This window comes from Zalophus californianus, chromosome 4 (genome assembly GCF_009762305.2).
Source record: "Zalophus californianus isolate mZalCal1 chromosome 4, mZalCal1.pri.v2, whole genome shotgun sequence".
Classification (NCBI taxonomy): Eukaryota; Metazoa; Chordata; class Mammalia; order Carnivora; family Otariidae; genus Zalophus; species Zalophus californianus.
The window spans coordinates 47,992,797-48,015,967 of record NC_045598.1 but is presented as its reverse complement, the minus strand read 5'-3'; the positions used below and the strand labels follow the sequence as shown (position 1 = coordinate 48,015,967).

At 42.2% G+C, this 23,171-nt stretch overlaps 1 protein-coding gene across 15 annotated transcripts in view; it reads right to left on the bottom strand.

Moving 5' to 3' along the window:
- FGGY (FGGY carbohydrate kinase domain containing) overlaps positions 1-23,171 on the bottom strand; it is a 410,509-nt gene that overhangs the window by 329,986 nt on the left and 57,352 nt on the right. For 14 of the 15 annotated variants that reach the window (XM_027572804.1, XM_027572889.1, XM_027572878.1 and 11 more), the window contains one exon: positions 17,997-18,085. The exons of the other annotated variant lie outside the window; for it this stretch is intronic. In XM_027572804.1, the coding sequence (XP_027428605.1) occupies positions 17,997-18,085 (89 nt within the window). The remainder of the gene's footprint in view (positions 1-17,996; positions 18,086-23,171) is intronic. 15 annotated transcript variants of the gene reach the window in all.

The following is a 23,171-nucleotide window of genomic DNA, read 5'->3' as shown; positions in this document are numbered from 1 at the left end:
CTTGGAATACCAGCCATTTGGAATACTTCGGAGTCCTTGCTGTTCTGTAAAACCTACAATCCATTTCTCAAAACACTATCTGATAAAGAAGCCGGCGACTAAATCTAGCTCTTCCTGCTTCCCCTCAACACAGATACAATAGGCAGGACTTAAATGCTCACCATGTGCCTCAATAAATTCTCCCATCATCATCATCATCATCACCATCACCAAGTAGGTATATTATCCCCACATCACAGATAAAGAAAGTGCTGCTCAGCAGGGTCACTTCCCTAAAGTCATGTATGTAAAGAAGCTGAACCAGGATTCCTTTTTATTTTTTTTAAAGATTTTATTTATTTATTTGAGAGAGACAGAGAGAGAGCATGAGAAGGGGGGAGGGGCAGAGGGAGAGGGAGAAGCAGACTCCCCGCTGAGTGGGGAGCCTGATGTGGGGCTCAGTCCCAGGACCCTGGGATCATGACCTGGGCCAAAGGCAGACACTTAACCAACTGAGCCACCCAGATGCCCTGAAGTGTTTTTTAAAGAATATTTTTAAAGTTTTGGGTTTTTTAAAAAAGATTTTATTTATTTATTTGAGAGAGAGAGACAAAGAGAACACAAGCAGGGCAGAGGGGCAGAGGGAGAGAGGGAGAAGCAGGCTCCCCACTGAGCAGGGAGCCCAAGGCAGGGCTCAGTTGACCTGAGCCAAAGGCAGCTGCTTAACGGACTGAGCCCCTCAAGCACCCCTGAATCAGGATTCCAAGTCCAGTTCAGAGTCCAGTGTTATTTTTTCTACCATGTGTAAACCAAGGGTCCACAGCAGCTGAGGCTATTTCTGGGAAATGCAATGACATTAACTTAAGTTCCTCCATTCCTGATTCTGCTACCTCCCCTTTCTCTGTAATCCCTGTATCTCTGGGCTCCTTCTTCACCCTCCAATGACAGCAACCTGCGAGAGCTGGGCTGGAGGAAGGGGGTACTGTATTCTTAAAGTTCTCAGATCCTGAAATCTATCAGCACAAAAACAAACAAAACATCATCAAGCTACAGACCCACCCAAAACTTCAAAATCTCTCAAGAACCTTAGCAAAAACTTTCACTAAGGTTAGAGCTTGGTTCCCCCATATAAACGTCACATAAATCAGGGGTACACAGAGGTGAGATATGCAAAAGTATAACTCATTTTAAGAAAAGCCGTTAAGTACCATCAAAAAGGGATAAGTACTGGCAAGTAGAACCCCTCGTGCACTCTTGGTGGGAATGCAAACCTGTGCAGCCCCTGTGGAAAACAGTATGGAGGGTCCTCAAAACATTAAAACTACCATATGATCTAACATTCCCACTTCTGGGTACAGATCCAAAGGAAATGAAAGCAGGATTTCTAAGAGATATCTGCACTCTCATCTTCACTGCAGCATATTCGTAATAGCCAAGATATGCACAAAAGAGAATCTAAGTGTCCATCAGTGGATGGATGGACAAATAAAGATGATGTGGTACCTAAATACAATGAAATATTATTCGGCCATGAGAAAGAAGGAAAGTTTGCCATCTGCAACAACATCGATGGACCTTAAGGGCATTATGGTAAGTGAAGTAAGTCAGACAGAGAAAGACAAATAGTGCATGATATCACTTATAAGGGGGATGTGGGAAAGACAAACTCCTGGAAACAGAGTAAAATGGCAGTTGCCAGAAGCTGTGGGGTTGGGGAAATGCGGAAATCTTGGTCAAAGTGTTCAAACTTCCAGCTGTAAGTTGTGGGGACCTAACGTACAGTATGGTGATTAGAGTTAACAGTGCCATATTACACACTTGAAAGCTGCTAAGAGAGTGAATGTTAAATGTGCTCAACACAAAAAGGATAATTATGGGATGTGATGGAGGTGTTTGTTAATGCTAAGATGGTAATCATTTTGTAATACATAAGTGTATCAAATCAACACAATTGTAAGATGTCAATTATATCACAATAAACCTGGAAAAAAAGTCTTTATTTTCTACCCTCAAGCAAAAAGGAGAAAGAAAAGAAAAAAAAAGTAAAAAAAAAAAAAAAAAAAAAAAAGAGTAAAATTCCATAGGAAATAATTTGGTCTTAGGAAGTGGTTCTCAAATTTTAACATCCGGGGCACCTGGGTGGCTCAGTTGGTTAAGCGACTGCCTTCGGCTCAGGTCATGATCCTGGAGTCCTGGGATCGAGTCCCGCATCGGGCTCCCTGCTTGGCGGGGAGTCTGCTTCTCCCTCTGACCCTCCCCCCTCTCGTGCTCTCTATCTCTCATTCTCTCTCTCTCAAAATAAATAAAATCTTTAAAAAAAAAAAAAAAAAAATTTTAACATCCATCAAACTCCTGGAGTATCTGTTAAAGCACAGATTACTGGGTCCCGCTTTCCAAGTTTCTACTCCAGCAGGTAGGGATGAGGCTGAAAAATATACATTTCTACTATATCTCCAGGTGATGTTCATGCTGGTCTGTGGTCCACACTTTGAAGAACCACTGGTTTAAATGAATAATCACCTAACAAATGAACTCTTTAGAAAAACGGGTCTCATTAGATTCCCTTAATTATCAGGTAAAAAAAAAAACAAAACACATTACTGAGCTAATTAGTACTAATCAGGGACAGTTTACCATGGCAGTAAAAAGCCAGGATTCTACAACAACTGCCTGGGTTCAAATCCCAGTTCTATCGTTCATTAACTCCGTGACCTTGGACAAGTTTCTTGGCCCCTTTGAGCCTCAGTTTCCTTTGCTACCAAATATGCATGATAATTACAGTACATATAACACAGGGATACTGGGGAGACAAAAAGGGCTAGTATATCTGAAGGCTCATGATGAGCCAGCACATGCTAAGTACCCTGTAACAAGTTTAAACTACTAATACTATAAATAATATAACTTTTTCTACCTCGAGAACTATTCCTCTGTGCCAATCCCAGCGTTAGGACTTAAGGATGGAGCGTGGCGCCTGGGTGGCTCAGTTAGTTAAGCGGCTGCCTTGGGCTCGGGTCATGATCCTGGAGTCCCTGGATCGAGTCCCGCATCGGGCTCCCTGCTCAGTGGGTTGTCTGCTTCTCTCTCTGACCCTTCCCCCCCCGCCATGTGCTTTCTCTCTCTCTCATTTTCTCTCTCTCAAATAAATAAATAAAATCTTAAAAAAAAAAAAAAAAAGGATGGAGCATGGACCAAACACAAGGTCCCGCACTCACAAAGTTAGGAAGGCAAGGAAGGCAACTTAAGTAGTTGTTTACCAAGTGTTATCTGCTTAAATCAGATGTTAAAAGCAGGGAAGCAAAGAGAAAAGGCTACAAAGTCATTTCAAATTGAAGATCAATCAGACACCAAGAACACTTCCTAAAGTGGAGCATAAACCGAATGGAAAAAGATGATTATTTGTAATCACACCATACAGCTTTTCTGGAACAATGTATTATGACTTCTAAAACATAATGGCATGATCAGAGAAACTCTTTCCATTCATTGCCTCCAAATTTCCCCGCTCCTAAGGTTTCATGCGCTCTGCACCAGGGGCCGCAAAGGTGAATAAACTGTCATTTCTTAACCCAAAGGTTCCTGAGCTAAGAGAAGAAAAACATGCTGAGAAACACCTACAGCACCCTTGACCCTAGACCAACACAGGTTTGAACTGCACGGGTCCACTTACATGTGGATTTTTTTCAATAGATAAAGCACAGTACTGTAAATATATTTTCTCTTCCTTGTGACTTTCTTAATAACCCTTCTTTTCTCTAGCTTACTTTATTGTAGAATGCAGCGTATAATACATATAACCCATAAAATACGTGTTAGTCAATTGTTTATGTTACCAGTAAGGTTCCAGTCAACAGTAGCCTATTGGTAGTTGTGGAGGAGTAAAAAGTGAGATGTGGATTTTCAATAGCATGGGGGTCAGTGCCAGGAAGCCCTGCACTGATCAAGGGTCAAGGGTATAAAAGAGAAGTCCCAGGGAGTCTGATGGGTTTGAAGATGGGCCCTAAGGGATGAGCAACAGCAACAGCTCACCAAGTAGAAATCAGAGCACATGAGGGACATTCTAGAGAGAGGGAAGAGTATGTGCAAAAGCAAGAGGACATGAAGAAGCCCAGGGACCCGGGAGGACGTCAGATGGGGCCGGAATGCTGGTGTGTGATAAAGAGTGCCAGAAGATGAAGGCAGTTCATGTCTCAGTTCTGTGAAAATACTCTTCCTGTCCCCATAATAAGCCCATGAAGTACAGAGGAGGGAAATATAGTGCACAAAAGCTAAGTAACTTGCTCAAGGTCACACCATCAGTTCCTGGGCTCTCATGTTACACCAGAATCCGAACTCAGCCTTCCACTCTTCAGTTCACCTTCCTTCCCCTCACACCACTACCCAGGGCAAATCCAGGTTTGGAAGCTTTTATGTGGGGCGGGGGAGGGGGGGGCGCTCTTTGAGGAAAGGAATACAAATTATGAATATAAAGTCATGCGTAATGACAAATATTTACAAAAGGAAGAAAATTAAAACAAATAACCAGAGCCTTGGGGATTGAAGTCCCATTTTTCCTGAGATCAGAAATGCCTAGGTAGAAATACTTCCTACAGCAACCTCTCCCCACCTGGAATATTTTACAACTCCCAATAACTCCCAGCACTCAGAAGGGCCCATGCAAGTGAGGGTCAAGTTTAAGCTTCACCGCATTCACTTTATGGGAGGCCCACCTCTGCCACTGCCCTAAAGTCTCTTAGACTTTCCCAACCTACTGCAACAAATGCCAGATTTTGGGAACCAAAGGAGATGGTCAGTTCACCTCTAAGACAAAAAAGAAGGTGGAGCCAAGTTCAGTGTGAGAGGAACTAGGGTTTTCATTCTTGACCCCTGCTAGTAAGATGGGCCACAACAAGGGGCATGGCTTAGGAGCTTCAGAGTTTCTCTGCTCCTTAGTAGCTGTGTGATCTTGAATGTATGGCTTGACCTCTCTGAGTCTTATTTTCCTCATCTGTAAAAATGATATAAGGATCAAATAGCATAATACTGCCAGGAATGTCAGCCCCCTTCCCTCTGGATATGCCTTTCCTGTGCTTTCTCCTGCTTCATCCTCCTTACCCCATCCCAAGTCTGAGGGTGAGTAGGTTGATCCCCTCTTTGCATCCCCAGCATATCCTGTGGAGACCTCCATCGAAGCACATTATTCTCTCGTTAATTCAGCAAGCGCTCTGCGGATACAAAGATGTCAACACACACGCTACTGTCTTCAGGAAGCTCATGGTTGGTGGATAACCACGGTCATGGAGCCTTTCTCCACCATGAGGGAGATGCCTGCAAGGGCTGGAGTCATGCTTCAGCCATGGGGCAGGTCAGACCTAACGGAAAATACTGAGTTCACCTCCCACCTCTCAGCCAGGGCCCAGGGCCCTCACCCCGGCCCACTCGCCTGAATCCACTGGGCCCCTGTCCCGACAGGCCCCAGAGATGCTGGCCTGTGCATCCTCTGCATGGCTGGGTCGATGAAGTTTGGTTTACAGGGCACTAGGCCCATTGTTGGCACTCACCTCTAGAACAAAGAAGAATACTGGCCCTTCCAAGGCCAAACAAAAGCAGACTTCTCCCCCATGAATCTCTGTTCCTTTATGAGCAACAGTATGCAGACCCCTGGTCCTCCACTGAACTACATTTAAAATAGCTTTTGTGAAAGACAGACACAGTGGCCATTTTTGTGTATGTGTGCCAGCAGCAATGAATTGATTGTAATACGAACAATGTGCACTTCTTCCCACTTCTGCCAAAAGAGATGACATTGAGTCGTGGGCTGGGGAGGGGGGAGGGGCGGAACTAAAGAAACCAAGCCTTAAGGTTTATTACACGAAATTCTGATAAAAAGCACTTCGAAGCCTCTTTCCCATCATCAAAAAACCACACTGGGCAAGATCAGAGCTTAACAGCCAACAAAAAAACACATTCAATCCCTGAGATCATTTTCCTGAAATAGAAAACTACATATGTTTCTCAAATTTCACATCAAGCCACTGCAGAGGCCAGACTGCAGGGCTGAATTGGGCCAAAGTGAGTGAGTGAGAGAGAGAGAGAGGAGAGGAGAGGAGAGGGGGCTGGGGTGGGAAAAGGAGTAAACAGAAGAAAATGAGCCCATTCTTCCACATCACCACATTTCTCTAGCACAATCTAAACTTACAAACACCCCCAGTTTCACAGAACTTGTAGTTAGGGTTGCTTATCGGGCAGCCTTTACTTTGTCAAATTAAGACACATTGCCTTGGATTAGCAAGACTCCTTAAATTCAAAATGACTTCATGGTTGGCTCAGAGTTCAGTGTCCCTGGGGCCAGCCGCCAGGAACATATCCACTGTGGAGCCTCCCTCCCCTCTCCATACTGACCTGCCTGACTTTTCCATGGAGACAGGAGAGCAAAATCCCAAGCAGACAGGCTGTCAGTGTTAATTAAAAGTCCAAACACCTCTTTAGAAACTATCTCCAGCTCAATATTTATACAGAATATAAGACTCCTAACAGGCAGGGCTGGAGAGAGGAGCGGGAGGTTGAGGCGGAAATAGGTTTGAATGGCATTTGGAACCCATTAATTTTTAAAAGACAGGCTGCCACCCTATATAGACCCAGAGAAGTTCAAAATGTAACGAAACCAGGAAGATGAATGAGCCGAAGATTGTTTAGAAAGCCTGGGGAGAGTGCTCAGCTTTTGAAAAGAATAATATCTGGGCAATAATGAGAGCTGACACTTTTTACTGGTGAATGCGGTTTTTGGCACATTTTAATGACACAGGTTGACAATTTTTTGTATTTAACAAAAGGAAAAACAATCTTCTAAATGGCTTGGGAACAAAGGACTCCCTGACTGCAATTTCTTAATAACATTTAAGAATTCTCTTCAAAGGCCCTTGACAATAATTTAGAGAGAGGAAGAAAGGAAAATGAAGAAAACAAGAAAAAAGTAACATATATATAAAAAATAAATTAAATAGAAGTGAAGAAGAGAAAAAAGAAGAAAAAGGATACAGCATTCTGACACCAAATTCCAGCCCAAATGGTTGAGTTGTAGAGTTTAACAATAACTTTTTACAAAGGAATGAGTTTTAAGAAAGAATCCAAAGAGAGATTTTGGCCAATACCAATACATCTCATGGACTGAGAACTTTAGTCCTGAAGGGATCACCTAATCCAACCACCAAGTTTCACAGACAAAGGAACTGAGAGACAGGAGGCCCAAGGTGACCTAGCTGCACCAGACACCCATCTTCCCAGTTTCAAACCATGCCCCCTTGTGCATCTCATGATGTAGGTCCTGGGCACCAGCAAGCCTTTCCAGTAGCATGGGACCCAGGACTGAATGTTATACCTTTCATCAGTGACTGAAACTAGGTCCCCAGAATCACAGAGGTACGTACAACATATCCCAAAGGCCCAATGGCAAAGTTCACAAAAGAGTTGTCCAACAGAGGCAGCCACCCTGAATGGGAAACAAATATCAGAAGCCACAAGGACCATGATGCCCTGTCCGTCTGAGGGATGCCTTCTCAGGGCACAAAAGTGACCCTGAAGCAATGTGTGGTATGGGGAGGTCCCTTCAAAATCTAACCACTACTCCATCTCTGGGTTCAGTCATGTCACCCTGGAAAATGAGATCTCTGTTTAACACTGTCACAGTTTCAAACATTTCCAGCAGAGAATACACCATCACACTATTTATAAATGCAGAATCGTATTCAGAGGTTGTTCTACTTTACCATACTGAAAGAGCACATGGGATTACATTCTAAAAGTGATGCAAGGTCTTAGAGCAAAGTGTTAGGTAAAGAAAACGCTATATTGCTGCTCGGCTGGAAAATCACAGTCATATCGACTATCATCTTTCAGGCATAGAAAATTCTTGTCTAGATGTATGCAGCAGAGAGCTGAAAAAAAAAAGTGCATAGACACCGAACAAATTCAGACTAGTAGTTCTTAACAAAGGGTGCATAATATAACCACCCGAGGTCACACATTTTTACCTCCTTTGTTCCAAAGGACAAAGGTGGGGATTTTTAACCTTTTCTGTCCAGATTTACTTTACTGATGAAAAGTGAAGAAAGAAACTCATCCTTCTGCAGAGTTTCAACATGACAGATAAAGAGGGACAGTCAGTGATCCCACAGTCAAGCATCAGTGTAGGGCAACAGTAGAAGGCCCAGTTGCAGAGGATCTGTGCCCGGGCTCTGGTGCTTCTGTTAGGCATGGATGAGAAGCCCTCTCCTGTCCCCTGATGGACTCGGAACATTCCATTCTCTCCTGCCTACCTGGACTTTCAGCCTCTGGATACTTACCTTTATGAGGTCTCTTGACACCTACCCTGGGACTGAGAGGGATTAAATGAATTGCCCAAAGACCACTTGCCCAAATCTACCCAGCTGATAAATGGCAGAGCAAAGCTTTGGGCTAAGGAGTATCTGGCTCTAGCCTTCACATACATTTGAATAGTTTAAACAAATGTGTACCTACCTACTTCTAGATTAGAGGGAGGGTACTTCTTGGTGCTCTATTAATATCTATGCAAGGAATAAGTGAATGAGTGAATGAATGAATGACAGAAATTGTGAGCCACAGTTACTTCAAACCATATACCACTTCCCCCATGGCTTCAGCCATCCTCAACTTCCTCCTGATCACTATCATAGATGGATTACACATTGGTATCTGAGATAGGGGTCAATGTAATTTCCTGCAAAATGACAATTCTGCGATTATCTTTTTACCTGCCCAATACTAATTCTCTTTTTTTGCTTTAGTAGTAAGAGAAACCCAATTTCATTCAGGTAGCAATGCATCCAGCTAAAAGCCTATTTTGTCTGGGCACCATTAAACTAAGCTTGACCATAAACCTGAGGGCTGGCCAAGGATATACAAACAGAAGGATTAGGTAGATCTTCTATGAATGTTGTTTAAATAAGGCTGACTCAGGTATGTGGAACATCCTCTCTACGCACCCCTGTCTTCCTTCTCCCTGCCACAAAGAATGTAGACTGGACAACAGAGACTCCAGCAGCCAGCTTGGACCATGGGGTGACCTTGAGGATAGAAGTCAGGGCTAAGGATGGTGAAGTGAAAATATCAAAAGAGCTAGTGTCCTTGATAACTTCACGGGGCTGATGCAAGAGCTCAAGACTCCATATGTCTCCATTTATTTACAGAAAAGAATGAACACTTGTGTTTAAGCAATTTTTTTTAAATTTTCTATTATTTCTATTATTTCTCAGTGAAGAGGTAAAGATCATACTTCTTCTGTAGACAGTGAAAGCACTTCTCCTTCCCAAAAATAAGGGTAAAGAACAGCTAATATTTACAGGCCATTTCTCAGCACTATGAGATATACTAAAAAATAAGCTGATGTGAGAGGACTGAATCGTTCTTCCTAGAACCTAGAAGCACTGTTTTATACCATTGTTCTGGAAATCATCCTTCAGTAGAGCCATAAAACAATGCAAGTCAAAGAGCCTTAGCATTCATCATGTCAAGAACAACTGTGATTTTTTTCCCCCCAGAACTCTTTAATTTCATTACACTCCTAGAGAATCCTTATCCAGTTTCAACTAAGGTCTGGCCAAAAAATGTTATCTCTAGGATGATTTAAATTCAATCAATTTTACTTTCATTCACATTTCTAACATTAAAAAAATCAAGCCTTAAGTCATAATGAGAATCTATTCTATAGTTACAAGGATGGCTAAAATAAAAAAGAAATACAAAAGGAAATAAAGTATTGGTGAAGAGGTAGAAAAACTGGCATCCCCATATACTGCTGGTGGGAATGTAAAATGGTACAGCCACTATGGAAAAATCTGGCAATTCCTCAAAAAGCTAAACACAGATTAACCGTATGACGCAGGCATTTTACCCCTAGGTATATACCCACAAGAAATGAAAGCAAGAGACTCAAATGGATACTTATACCTCAATGTTCACCGCATTATTTACAATAGCCAAAAGGAAGAAACAACCCAATCATCCATCATGGGTCCATCAACAGATGAATGGAAAAGTAAAATGTAGTATATGAACACAATGCAGTATCCTTCAGCCACCAAAAGGAAATTCTGGCACAGACTACAACATGGATGTATCTGGAAAACATAATGCTAAGTAAAATAAGCCAGACACAAAACACCAAATATTGTATGATCCTACTTCTGTGAGGTATGTAGAGTATGCAAATTCATGGAGACAGAAAGCAGATTAGAGGTTACCAGGGGCTGGTGGAAGGGAGGAATGGGGAGCTACTGCTTAAAGTCTACAGTTTTTTGTTTGGGGAGAAGAGTAAATTTTGAAAACAAACAGTGGTAATGGTTGTCCAACAGCAGGAATGTAATTATTGCTGAACTATATACTCTTAAAAATGGTTAAAATGGTAAGTTTTATGCTATACTTATTTTTACAATTTACAATAAAAATTAATAATGCCATCTATCAAAAGCATTGAACTGTATGTATATTTTAAATGGGTGACTTACATAGGATGTGAATTATATCTCAACAAAACTCTTTTTTAATCAAGTCTTATCTTAGATACGCAACTACAAAAGGCGATCAGGAAGTAAAGTACTAAGTAAGGGACATGGATGGCAGGAAGGTCACCACAGGCCAAGAGTGGGAAGTTTCTCCTTTCTTCCGGCCATGCTGCTGTCTCAGCCCTCAGGGAGGACGAGGCAGCCACAGCCTTCTCTATTCACTCAGTGCTGCACCAGGGAGGCACAGCGGACTCTGCACCCCATGCCCTTATTTAATTTTCTCCAAAGGGGTAAGGGCTCATCTGATGGCTGAGAGACTGGAATATATTAAGACACGTTTTAAGGCTGACTGTGTTAAAGACAGGTGACAAGCCATGCCTTGAACAACATCAAACGCACTCCTTCCGGGGTGCCTGGGTGGCTCAGTTAAGTGCCTGCCTTCAGCTCAGGTCATGAACCCACATTGGGTTCCCCACTCAGCAGGGGAGCCTGCTTTTCCCTCTCTCTCTGCCCCTCCTCCCTGCTTGTGCTCCCTCTCTCAAATAAATAAAAACCTCAAAAAAAAAAAAAAGAAAGGAAAGAAAAACCGTACTCCTTCCCTTTCTATGCCTAAGTGCAACCAGCAGGCTTTGGCTTCAGTTAAGCACACCTGAGCATGGTCTACATTCATGTTGCTGACCCAGTTACTTAACTAGAGAACTGGTTGACATATTTGGTCTGCCTTCCCCCCTATACGTACATGTTCACCTGAACACATAGATGGTGGTTTAGTCTCACTTATGAGCTGCATTATCCACCCAATATACCAGAAGCTCTATACATTAGAGGTTAAAGTGTCATTTTCTGAAATAATGAGGTAGGTTTCCGTTCTTCATTTAGCTAATATGCTTTTTATGTAGTGTCTATCAGTCAGAAGCCCAGTGGCAATCAAGAGTGAGTGACACTTTGAACCCTTAACAACAGGGATACCTGTTAGGAATTCAAATAATGAAGATCAGTGTTAATTGTTCTAAGTGTAATGATGACCCTGTGGTTACATAGAAGATTGTCAGTAGTCTTAGGTGATCATGTTGTGAACTTAGGAGGAAGTAGGTGATGTCTGCAACTCATTTACAAATGGTTCAGCAAAATAAACACAGAGCACTTGAGATACAAATGGAACAAAATGTTGAGGAAGGTTCGGTAAAGATATGGTGTTCAATATGCCATTCTCTAAACTTTCCTGTAGGTTTAAAATTTTTTCAAAAATAACACCTGGGGAAAATAGCAAAACAATAATTCAATCCTTTTGATAGATCACATAGAGTTCTCACCAATATCTAAGAAAACACCAAAATCCAATATAAATATTAGTAATTGACATTTATAATAGTAATAGACATAATAACTGACATTGACATAAATTAATAAAACCAGTGGTGGCTAAATATATGAAAAATTTACTGCATTTAATAGTCAAAAAGTGAAAGTTAAAATAATATACCATTTTGGGGGCACCTTAGTGGCTCAGTCAGTTAAGTGCCTGCCTTCGGCTCAGGTCATGATCCCAGGGTTCTGGGATTGAGCCCAGTGTTGGGCTCCCTGCTCAGCGGGGAGTCTGCTTCTCCTCTCCCTTTGCCCCTCCCCGCTTCTCATTTTGCACTCTCTCTCGCTCTCTCTTTCGCTTGTGCATGCGCTCTCTCTAATAAAATCTTAAAAAATAAATAAAATACTATTTTAATCCTAAAAACTTGGCAAAATTGACACAGACATTATACTGATATAGGGTAGCATATTATACAGGTATCCAAAACATGTTTTGAGATTATATTTAATGATATGGAAGATAGACTACCATATGAAGTAAAAAATAAATTATACAAGTAGATTTATAATTTTTTTAAAAAACAGAAACACAGTAGAATAAGTCTAAATATGATACTATTTTTGAGATACTGGAGATTATATCTGGAAAATGACTACAGATCTGGATCAATAACCTGACCAGAATCTTCTCCTGACAGATTAGCAAATAACCATGAAAAAATAACAGTACAATAATATCTCCTATAATTTCAAAACATAGAGAACCAAGCAAATCAGGAAAATACTTGCAATTTTAATAGGGATTACAGTTTCTTAAAACCATAAAATTCATCTCTTTAAGTAGAGGACAGAATACTGACAACTTACACAGAATTGTACATTGTAGTGGAGAGGAAAGGGAAGGGAAATAAACAAACATATCCTATAAAGAAATCTAAGGGGAAAACCAACCTGAGATTTTATAAATCAGCTCCCTTGTCTCATGGGCCATAGAAAAGTCTCGGAAATTTTAACATGTAACTTCTTTTTTTCTATTTAAATTCAATTTAATTAACATATAGTGTATTATTAGTTTCAGAGGTAGAATTTAGTGACTCATCACTTGCATATAACACCCAGTGCTCATTACTGCAAGTGCCTAACATGTAAGTAAGTTCTAAAGCAAACTTACCAATGTGTCTCTTATACTCAAAGAGCCTGGCCATCACTTTCTTTTAGTCCAAAGAAGTGAAAATAAGTGAACTGAAAACAGACAAATCTCCCATACAGAATAATTCAAAATAATAAATGTAGATACTCTGCCCTCACAGAGGTGAAACATAACTCCCTACATGCCTACTGTGCATGGAGACTTCCTTCCAAAAAGTATCATCTAAAAGGAGGAGAGGAGTAACTTAAGGGTGGAAAAGTCTAACAAACAATACCTTAGCCAGGTGATCAAAGTCAACATCAACATGAAGTCACACTGATAGCGTGTACCCTTGATGTGATATGATGAGAATGGTACTGTGGTCTACCAAAAACATACTACCCAAGTCTCATGATGAGACAAACATCAGACAAATTCCATTAGGGGGCCATCCTATAATATACATGACTAGTCCTCTTCACAACTGTCAAGGTCATCAAGAACAAAGTTGAGAAACTGTCACAGCCAAGAAAAGCCTAAGGAGATATGACTAAACCATATACATTTATGGTATCCTGGATAGGAACCTGGCCGTTAGGTAAAAACTAAAGCTGTATAAATAAAGTATGGAATTTAGTTAATAATAATGTCTCAATATTGGTCCATCAATTGTGACAGAGGTACCATACTAATGTAAGATATTAATAATACGGGAAACTGGGTGTCAAATATTTAGGAATTCTTCTATACTGTCTTTACAACTTTTCTATAAATCTAAAACTGTTTTAAAATAAAAAGTGTATTTGAAATTATAATTAAACTTATTAAGTCACACTTTTAAATAATTTATAGAATACTGCGAACCTTTGATAACTAGGAGAAATTGCTCTCATTCTCCAGTGTTAGAAAGAGTTCTACTTCTCCTGAACAGCAGTAAGGTTCTTATCTGTTTACTCAGTTAATCTTGATAATGCTCTAATCTTTGCTTTGGCCACTAGGAAGCTTGGAAACAAATCTATTAGTAATTATGAAGAATCTTAGAGCTTTTACAAAGTTCGTAGCTTCATCTTAGTTGTTCTAGTACTATTTTCACTCCTTTGTGATTTTTCATACATATTTTATCACCTTTTATCTTATCCTATTACCAGTCATCTCAAATCTCTTTAGAGGGAGGATTTATATATATGAATATGTTTTTGTCTGATAATACAAAATTGCATTGTTCAAATTTCTGACTTCCCATTTGTCATGTAACCAAAATTCTGAGTAGTGACCCACTCAAGGGTTAGAACGGGGCAAAACACTAAAGCATCCAGCTTCAATTTCTGAACTGCAAAATGGTGATAACACCACCTGCTGTAACCAATGGTCATGAGGACTAATGGGGTTCATATTTGCTAATACGCCTAGCACAGATAGAGAGAAGGTGCCTGAAAATAACAATCGCATTAATAACAAAAATAGCAATCATTATTTTCATTCATATAATGAAAAGAATGGTGCTGATTTACAAATTAATCAAAGGCCAGGTGGTGACTTTCTCGGTGACCCACATAAACAAGGGTAGCTACCATATTTAGGGGAATGAGAACAATAACTAAAGGCGGGTGGACAAAAAGGGGAGGACAAAGCCAAATAGGGGAAGAGGAGAAGGAGGACTTCTTACACAATGTCACTGCCAAAAACAAGTCTGAAATCTTTAAGACAAGGTGAAATCTGATCACTTTTTAGCCTTGACTCCACTAGAATAATAAAAAGCAAAAAAAAGAAAGAAAGAAAAAACACCCTCTAGTTTTTCTGGCACTCATTTCTCCAAAGCCTCCCAAAACAATCATAGTAAGAGCCAAAAAAAGACCAAATCTGAACCTCTCCTTGGCCCAAACGATGCCAAGTTCATGTTTCACTGCCCAAAGTCTTTTGTATAGGCACATTCAAACTCAGACCCTCATCACCCTTATTCTAGAAAAGGGGACAGACAATGGGTATTTTTTTATTAAAAGAACAATGCACTGTTGTAATACTGTGTGTACAATACCTCTAACTCCCTCAATGGCCTTAAGAGGACACATCCAGATAAGGACCTGAGGCTCAGTGGGGGAACTAGTTCACCCCAGGTTCTTGTAGACAGTACACGATGGAGACACTGAACCCAGGTCAGTCTGACTACAAGGATTTCCCTCTTTCCACTATGCCAGAAACTTAATGCAAAGACTCTCCGCCAAAATCGATAGAGAAAGGGAACTAAATAAAATAGCCAATCCCTTCAAAAAATTTCTCATCAATGTGTTGGAAGTTCTGTTACCTCAGTCAGCCCACACAATAATGCCCCAGATTGGGTGCTGTCATTGTCCCAATTCTACACTCGAGAAAGCTCAGAGGGCTCATTTGTTTTGTCCTAATTGTGCAGGGTGAAATAGAGAAGGGAGAAGGACTTGAGAGACTGAGGAACCAACAGGAGAGAAAGACAGGTGTAAGAGCCAGGGGTGCCAGGGAGAGGGCAACCGCCTCGCAAGAGAAACGCTCCCTCTCCCAAGGTCCACAGGCTCTGCTCGAGGAGACAGAAGCTGGAGAGAAGGCCTCTGAGGGTGCTCCTGAGTCCGGGGCAACGGGCAGGGGGAGGGGGGATTGCAGATTTGTACTAATGAAAACAGAATGAGTCATGAGTGTCACAGCCAATAAGAAAAAAAAAATGACAGGGGAGAGTGGACGGCCAATAAATCATTTCTGAACATTAAACTTTCTGCTTCCTGAGGGTTTCAGACTGTTGTGGGTGGGGATGGAAGCCCCCAGGCACATTCTGATGGGCTAAAAAAGAAGCTCCTGTTCTCAAATTTACCGAGCTCATTAAGTTTTAAAATACTTCCAATCCCTCACAGGTGTGAAGTACTTTAGAGTCATATCAGTTTCCTGTATATTCTGGTAAGCAGTGTTGCCCAAAATTACCTGATCATATACAACCACCTGGGGTACTTGTTTAACCTATAAATTCCCAGGTATCCCAAGGAGATTCTGATTCAGTAGGCTAAACACTGGAGGCCCTGGGGGTCTTGTGCTTTGAACAAATGAGTCAGCTGATTCCTGTCATCAGGCTAGTTTGGAAAAACTGCTTTAAGAGGACTCTCCCAACAAGCTTTCAAGGTAGGTATCATGACCCCCATTTTAAAGATAGGTTCAAAGAAGGAACGGACATGCCCAAGGTCACACATCTCATGTCTGGCAGAATGGAGAACTATAAATCACACTGTGACTCTACAGTAGGTATGCATGCCACCACACTGAAATCTGAGCCAGAGCTAGCTTCAAAAGCCCACTCCTTGCTGTCTTAATATGGCATCAGACACCAGGAAATGGTGTAGACTATCCAGTGCCATCAGGAAGAACCAGAGAAGTCAACTCCCTGGGTTGAATCACACATAAGGAAAAAGAGAAGGAAAGCAAGATCCTCCTCTATCTGCAGTTCTATTTTTTTTTTTTTATAAAAGGATTTATTTACTTGAGAGAGAGTGCAGAGAGGGAGAAGGAGAAGCAGACTCCCCGTTGAGAAGGGAGTCTGACATGGGGCTTGATCCTGACCCCAAGGCAGACACTTAACCGACTGAGCCACCCAAGTGCCCTGCAGTTCTATTTTTGAGCCCTTAAATTTTGTGGGCCAATGGGGTATTGCCAACACCCACACTATTAGCACTGCTTTGACTAATAGGTCCATTTGGCTAAAATGATGGAAATCGTTGTTTCACTATTGCACGAAGGTAGAAAGAAAGGTCCTTCTAGAAATAACTTTAGACAATTAATGTCACATCAAAAGAAGAATGCTCTAGATGAGATCTTCACCCACACACTGACATCCCCATTGGTGATAGCAGTACAACAGTGACTAACTGTACCTTCTGGAGTCAAGTTCAGACCACTCCCCCAGAGCCTGCTCCCCCAGAGAGGGGTAAGTATCTGAGGTGTGCTGAGGCTGTTTTTATACACATGTGGATCCCCACTCCCTGAGACCTGCGGCTAATGATCATTTCCCTAGCAGTAGGGGAGAATAATTCACATGAAGAATGGCGTGCTTGTGAAACACGCCCTCTACTATCTCCTTTCTGGAAGCCCCTCACACTGAACTCTTATCAACTGTTACCAAGAAAAAGTCCAAATCATACAAAATGAGATAGACAGGAAGAGCACAGGGAAAATGGTACTCCTATTCCAAGCTTCCCTCAGCTTTAAATAAAAAGGAAAATGGGGAGGATTTAGCCCTCCCTGAAGGAGTTGACTTTAAGATCAACACCTGCCTCCCTAAATATATGTATTTATACAGGTTTACCTGTCCTCTGGGAAATGATCGTCTTCCTCACAGATTTGTTCAATACAGATTATCTAAATCATTTTCAAGATGAGAAAATCCCTCCCCCTGTCCTGCTGCCTCTCTTGTGTACCCCCTGAAACCTGAGGTCAGGATGACAACAGACTTGCAGACATTGAGATTTCACGTTCAACCTGTCTCTATTACACACACACGGCCATTCTGTTAATTATAGCAGCTGCTACTTCACACCAAGTATTTTTTAAATTGCCTCTGCCATGTAGCACATACTTATTTATAACATCCATAATTTATTGAAAAATATTGTGACTTCAACATATAGACCTCTACACTCTGCAATGATTCAGGTACATTAATATAAAAAGCAACCCACTCATCCAGTTAAAATCAGCTTCCTCGAAAAACATATCTCTTGCCTTCAATTTAGGGGCCGAAAAAAAATTTTTTTCTTTTATTCACCATGTTTTTAAAAAGTGCCTTTGGAAAAACAGTCACATTTCATGATGGACTGTTCACATCTCCTTCAAATGTGTCCAATTTTAATGAACGGTCTTCACCTTGGATACCAACATTCCAGGCCTCATAGGAACAATGGTGTTTGGGCATGTGCAGTGGAGGTGGAAGATGGATTCAAGATGTTTCAAGTATGCAAAATCGCATGCAGATGTACAAACAGTACATCCAGTCAAAGCGAGTTAAGAAAGCGATATATATCCAGACACCCGAGAATGGATGAGCGCAAATAAAATCCAACTTGTAATTAACATACCGTGCTGAGACACCTGTTGCCTTCCACGATAAGAAGTCTGGGAGATCAAAGAAATGTCCCGCCTTATCCCAGCAAGTCTCTCTCATGTTCTGCCAAATTAAATATATATTAGAATCAATTACGGGCTTTTTTTTCCCTACCCCTCCCCTCTTTCAATAATGTTTCAAATTTTTCCAAACAAAAGCATAGCCAACAGTGTCCCATAAAACATCTGTTCAGGGGCTGGGGGCCGGGGAGCCGGGTGGGGGGGGATGCTATGTAAGCAGTACCTATATAGGAAAGAAAAATTGGCAATTATTGATCCTTCCAAAAATGGTCATTTCTTTTTTATTCCCTTGGCCAGCCTGGAGGGGAAGATGCACACTCTGTGAGGATGTGCAATCCATCTTCCCAGTGAGGGGTCACAGGATACACTTCAAGACACAAAGCAAGGTTTCAAAGCTGAACAGTTATAAGCTGGCAAGAAAACTGCACTAAGAAACTACCCCATGAAATGGAATGTGTTCTTCCATGTAGAATTCTCCCCACATCAATGGGTTCCAAAGGCAGGAGAACAGTTGGTCCCTGCCTTCAAAGAACTTCCAGTCTGAGCCAAAGAGAATGGCACATACCCAAGCTATTCTTTTTTTTTTTTTTTTAAGATTTTATTTATTTATGTGACAGAGAGAGACACAGTGAGAGAGGGAACACAAGCAGGGAGAGTGGGAGAGGGAGAAGCAGGCTTCCCGTGGAGCAGGGAGCCCGATGTGGGGCTCGATCCCAGGACCCCGGGACTATGACCTGAGCCGAAGGCAGACACTTAACGACTGAGCCACCCAGGCGCCCCCCACGCTATTCTTATAAAATAACTAAACATTTGTTTCTTCCAGTCTCTTCCACATTGCCAAAGTGGTCAGATTTTTTTTCTTGCCACTGGGCTTTTTCTTTCCTCTGCCATCTCTGTCTAGAACATGGATTCCTCACCCACCACCCTGTTGCTTCCCAGGATCCACTCACCTGCCCCCTTTGGTCAACCCTATCCACCCTTCCTTGAAGAAGCCTTCCAGGATCTCCTACTCAGGGTAGGTCTGAGTCTCATACGACCCACACTACCCCACAATTATTTGTGTACTCTCTTTCTTTACTGTGAGAATGTAAGCTCTACAATGTCAAGGACCTTGTCAATCTTATGCACTATGATATACCCCACAACTCTCTCCTCTCCTTCCCTCCAAAGGACTGGACTGTTAGCCCTGAGATAGAAGCTACCTGACTCCAGTGGCCTTACACACTTAACTGGCCCTGGGATGGACATGTGACCTAATTGAGCCAATCAGATTCCTTCTCCAAAGAAGTTAGACTCAGGATCCAAATGGGGTCATTTAACTTCTGCCTACGAATGAGGGGAGATAAACTTGGAAACTATAAAGTGGACATTTTCTGCCAAGTACCTAGAGAAGCAGAACTTTGCAAAGAAAAGAGTAAAGCAGACAGAAGCAGTAGCAAGAAAGGTCTCCTACCATCCAGGCAACTCTCCAAGTCCTGGTTTCAATTATTCCCTTCCCAAGAGGCTACAATAAAAGGAATGTATCATAAGCACAGAGTATCTTGGGGAACCTTAGGGCCACCGTGAAGAAGTTCCACAAGAGATATATTCCAGTATCCGAGAGGGTGAAACACAGCAGATACTCAATAAATATTTGTTGGACAACGAGACAAACTGCTCACTTTCACCTTCCAATCTCTTTCATGTGAAGAATGCTTCAGAGTTTAGAAATGGATTCCACCTGTGTTATCTCCTTTGAATGAGGGAAAGTTCTGAGTGTTATTACATCTACTTTATAGACATATGACTGGCCTTTATCTACATTTGCCCTCAAATTCTCTGAGTTCTTCCTACTTCCTCCTTCCCTATCACTACTATATGAACTATCTATGTGCATGACAGAGAAACTGAGTATAATCCCAGGTCCAGGGTCCCATTAAAACAACAGTAATACCAAAAGGATTCAGAAGTAAATGACAGTGTGAAGCCCATTTTCCATTACTGTTGTTGTTTATTTGTTTTAAATTCCTAAGCACTGGGGTTGAGAGCTTACATCTAGAAAGGGCTAAGCTTCTCTTTGAACGCCCATACATGTTCACGGCAAGCAAGGCAAAACTCACAGCTGACTAAATGTGCCTAACACAGCTATAAACCAGTTGTATCTTCAGACCCTAAAAAGGGTCACAATCAGGAAAATGGTAGCCTTTGAAGCTGTGTGAGTCAACCTACTAGTCTGTCTTCGGGGCAACCCCCGAAATCTCTCCCTGTGCTCTGTGGTTTCGGCAATCAGTTCCTAGGGAGAAGGAGAAAAGGCAGCCTCCTCCCACGGGCTCCAGAAGCCCAAGGCCAAGTCACCAGAAATGAACCGCCAAACCACAGTAGCAACAACCAGCACTTCAAGCCAAAGCTGAACAATGTTCCTAAACTCCGAAAACAACTGCTTCTGTTAGATCTTGTATATGGTCATTAAAGATTTCACATAATGAGAGCTTTCAGCCTGGAGCCATGCAGACAGCCACTGTGGACAATGGGACCCGAGCAAATGTCTCCAAGAGAACTTCAAGCTTCTTGCCAAAAAGAGACACACTGTGGTAGGAGGCGTGAGGCAGCCAGGGAACATCATTTCTTCTTGAGACCGGGCCAGCTTCATCTACCAAAGCCGCAGACCCCAGTCCAAACTCTGTCTATAAGATGAGAAACCAGAATCATCTAAATAGAAGTATGCGGTATCCTTAAGAACACACATGATCTTGGAGGAAGAGAGAGCGATATGGTCCCTGCTTTCTCTACAAAAGCAGTCTGGAGATTAGCCAGCAAAGAGAAGGGGGCAGAGTTTACAGGGATGAGAGGGAATATCTCCTAAAGCCTGATCTCTTACTTTGAGATGCTGACAGACTATCTGTAAGGATCCCATGCTGTTCTTATGTTGGGCTACATGATTCACAAGTGCTTTGTCATCGAATGCCAGATGGGCCAAGAGCACGTAGCCCCATGGATGGATTTTTAATCCAGTTCTGTGGGAAAATCTCTCCTTCCCTCCCACTCCCCAGCCAGTACACAGTCCCAGCTGAGGGCCTCAATCTTACTGAATTAATTCTATTTTTTGAACCATCGGGCCTGTGACTGTCCTCCTGTATTCCTCCACAGCTCATAAGAGAGCCCCCACATGCCTGATCACATGTGACTCTCAGGGCGGTTCAGGGGTGTGTAGGTGAATATACAGCAGTCTCAAAGACATACAAACAATTTCAGACAAGGCTTAGGCCAAAGTCACAGAGGCCTTCTACCTCTAAAGTGAGTGCTCCTTTCTCCCACTATGCCACAGTCACCATCCTGAGGCTCCCAGACCCGTCAGAAATGTGGGGTTTGGCCTTTGAGGAACATCATGATGGAAGCTATTGCCATCCTTTACAGAAGAAAACAAGCAAAAGCCCTTCCAAACACATTTCTGACCACAATTTAAAAAATTTCCGAGATTTCACTTCCAAACCTGAACAGCTCATTTAACTTCTGTGGACCTAATAACACCTTCCATGCACGGATGGTGTACGGGGCGGAGAAAGCACAGAGCAGGCCCTCAACACACACCAGTTTTAGCTGTATCTCATCACATGACAGCTGAAGCCAGTTCACACTAGAACTTCTCTGTGCGGAATGAGTTAAGCCTATCTTCCAGTTACCAAGCAACTAACAAAAACTAGTCTTTTCAAGAAAAAAAAAGGAATCCGCTGTGATTTGGGGTGTATGACTTGGCACTAAAGGCTTCTGCATTCCAATAAGAATCCTTTGAGCTAAGCAATCCCCCAGGCTTGAAAGCAACCAAAGAGAACAACTTCTTACTTTTTTTTTTTTAATCATCTATTACTTCATAAAACCACAGCATTTCTTGGGAGGAGGCTACAACTCAAAGTGCACACAGCTGCGGGTCTCAGCAGAGGGTGGAGATAGAGCAATATAGCCAAGATTCAGAGCCAGGCAGCAGCCGCCCTGCCAGCCTCGGAGCAGTGAGATGGAACTTTCTCCCTTGCCCTCTCTCTGTGTGTCCAGGGAGGAAGTGAGGTATCTCCCGGCTTCTCAATGCTGAAGGAACTAATGGGGAACATGAAGCAAGTCCTGCAGGGTGTGTCGGAAGACACTGGGGTCTAGGAGCAGCATGAGAAGGTAGGGATGAGCAGCTAAAACAGGATCATCCAAGGATTTTATTATGAATTGCAAAGAGGTTCTGTCTGGGCTATCTGCTGTGTGCAGTGAACAAAAGGGAGGGGACAGAGTTCCCTAATTCCCCACCCACTAAATGATCCTGCCTGAACAGCCCAAGTACTCACAATGTTGTTTTCCAGCATAACTTTCAATGAAAAAGCAAAGCCTTATCCTCACTCTGTACCATAGACTCCAAATTAGGGCACGGACTGATAGGCCAGAGAAGAAAGATGTTTCAGGAGGAAATGTAATCCTCAATGTCATTCTTAAAAGAAAAATGATGCTGAAAACATAGAGTGGGTCATAATCTGCAGCCAGAAACCTCCCAGAATGAATGAAACAATTGTGTGTTTCAAACTCCCATCCACAAAGAAGAGACCAAACACCAGACATATCTCTGGTCAGACAGGCAGATAACGCTGAGAGGTTTGTGCTACTAGAGGCATATAAAAACTGAAAACTTACCATTGCATTCCTTTGTTTAAAATGATCCGACAGTTTCTTATGGCCTAGAATCACTGAACTCCTTGGCATAGCTCTCAGGACACTCAACACCCTGGCTCCAGCTTGGCCATTATAATGATGAATCCTTCCGGTCTCATCTCCTCGTGCGCTGCACCCAGCACTCACCTCATTTCCTTCACTTGCCCAAATGCATTATGCTCCTTCCACATTTCCACGCCTGTATGGAGGCTCGTGCCTCTACTTGGATTGCCTTCCCCACCTTCTCCCATAACCAAACTTCTACCTTTTGATTCAAATCCAACTCAAATGCCATCCTTTCATTGAATCCCTCCAGGGCCCCGCTGTATCCCAATTATATAAACATGTGCCAAAATCCGCCTCAAAATGACAGATTCCCAGAGGGCAAGAACCAGCTCACACATGGGGGAAAAAAAAAGATGCAAAAAGTTTCGGGAGGTATAAAGAAATTTAAAGTCAGGCTCTTT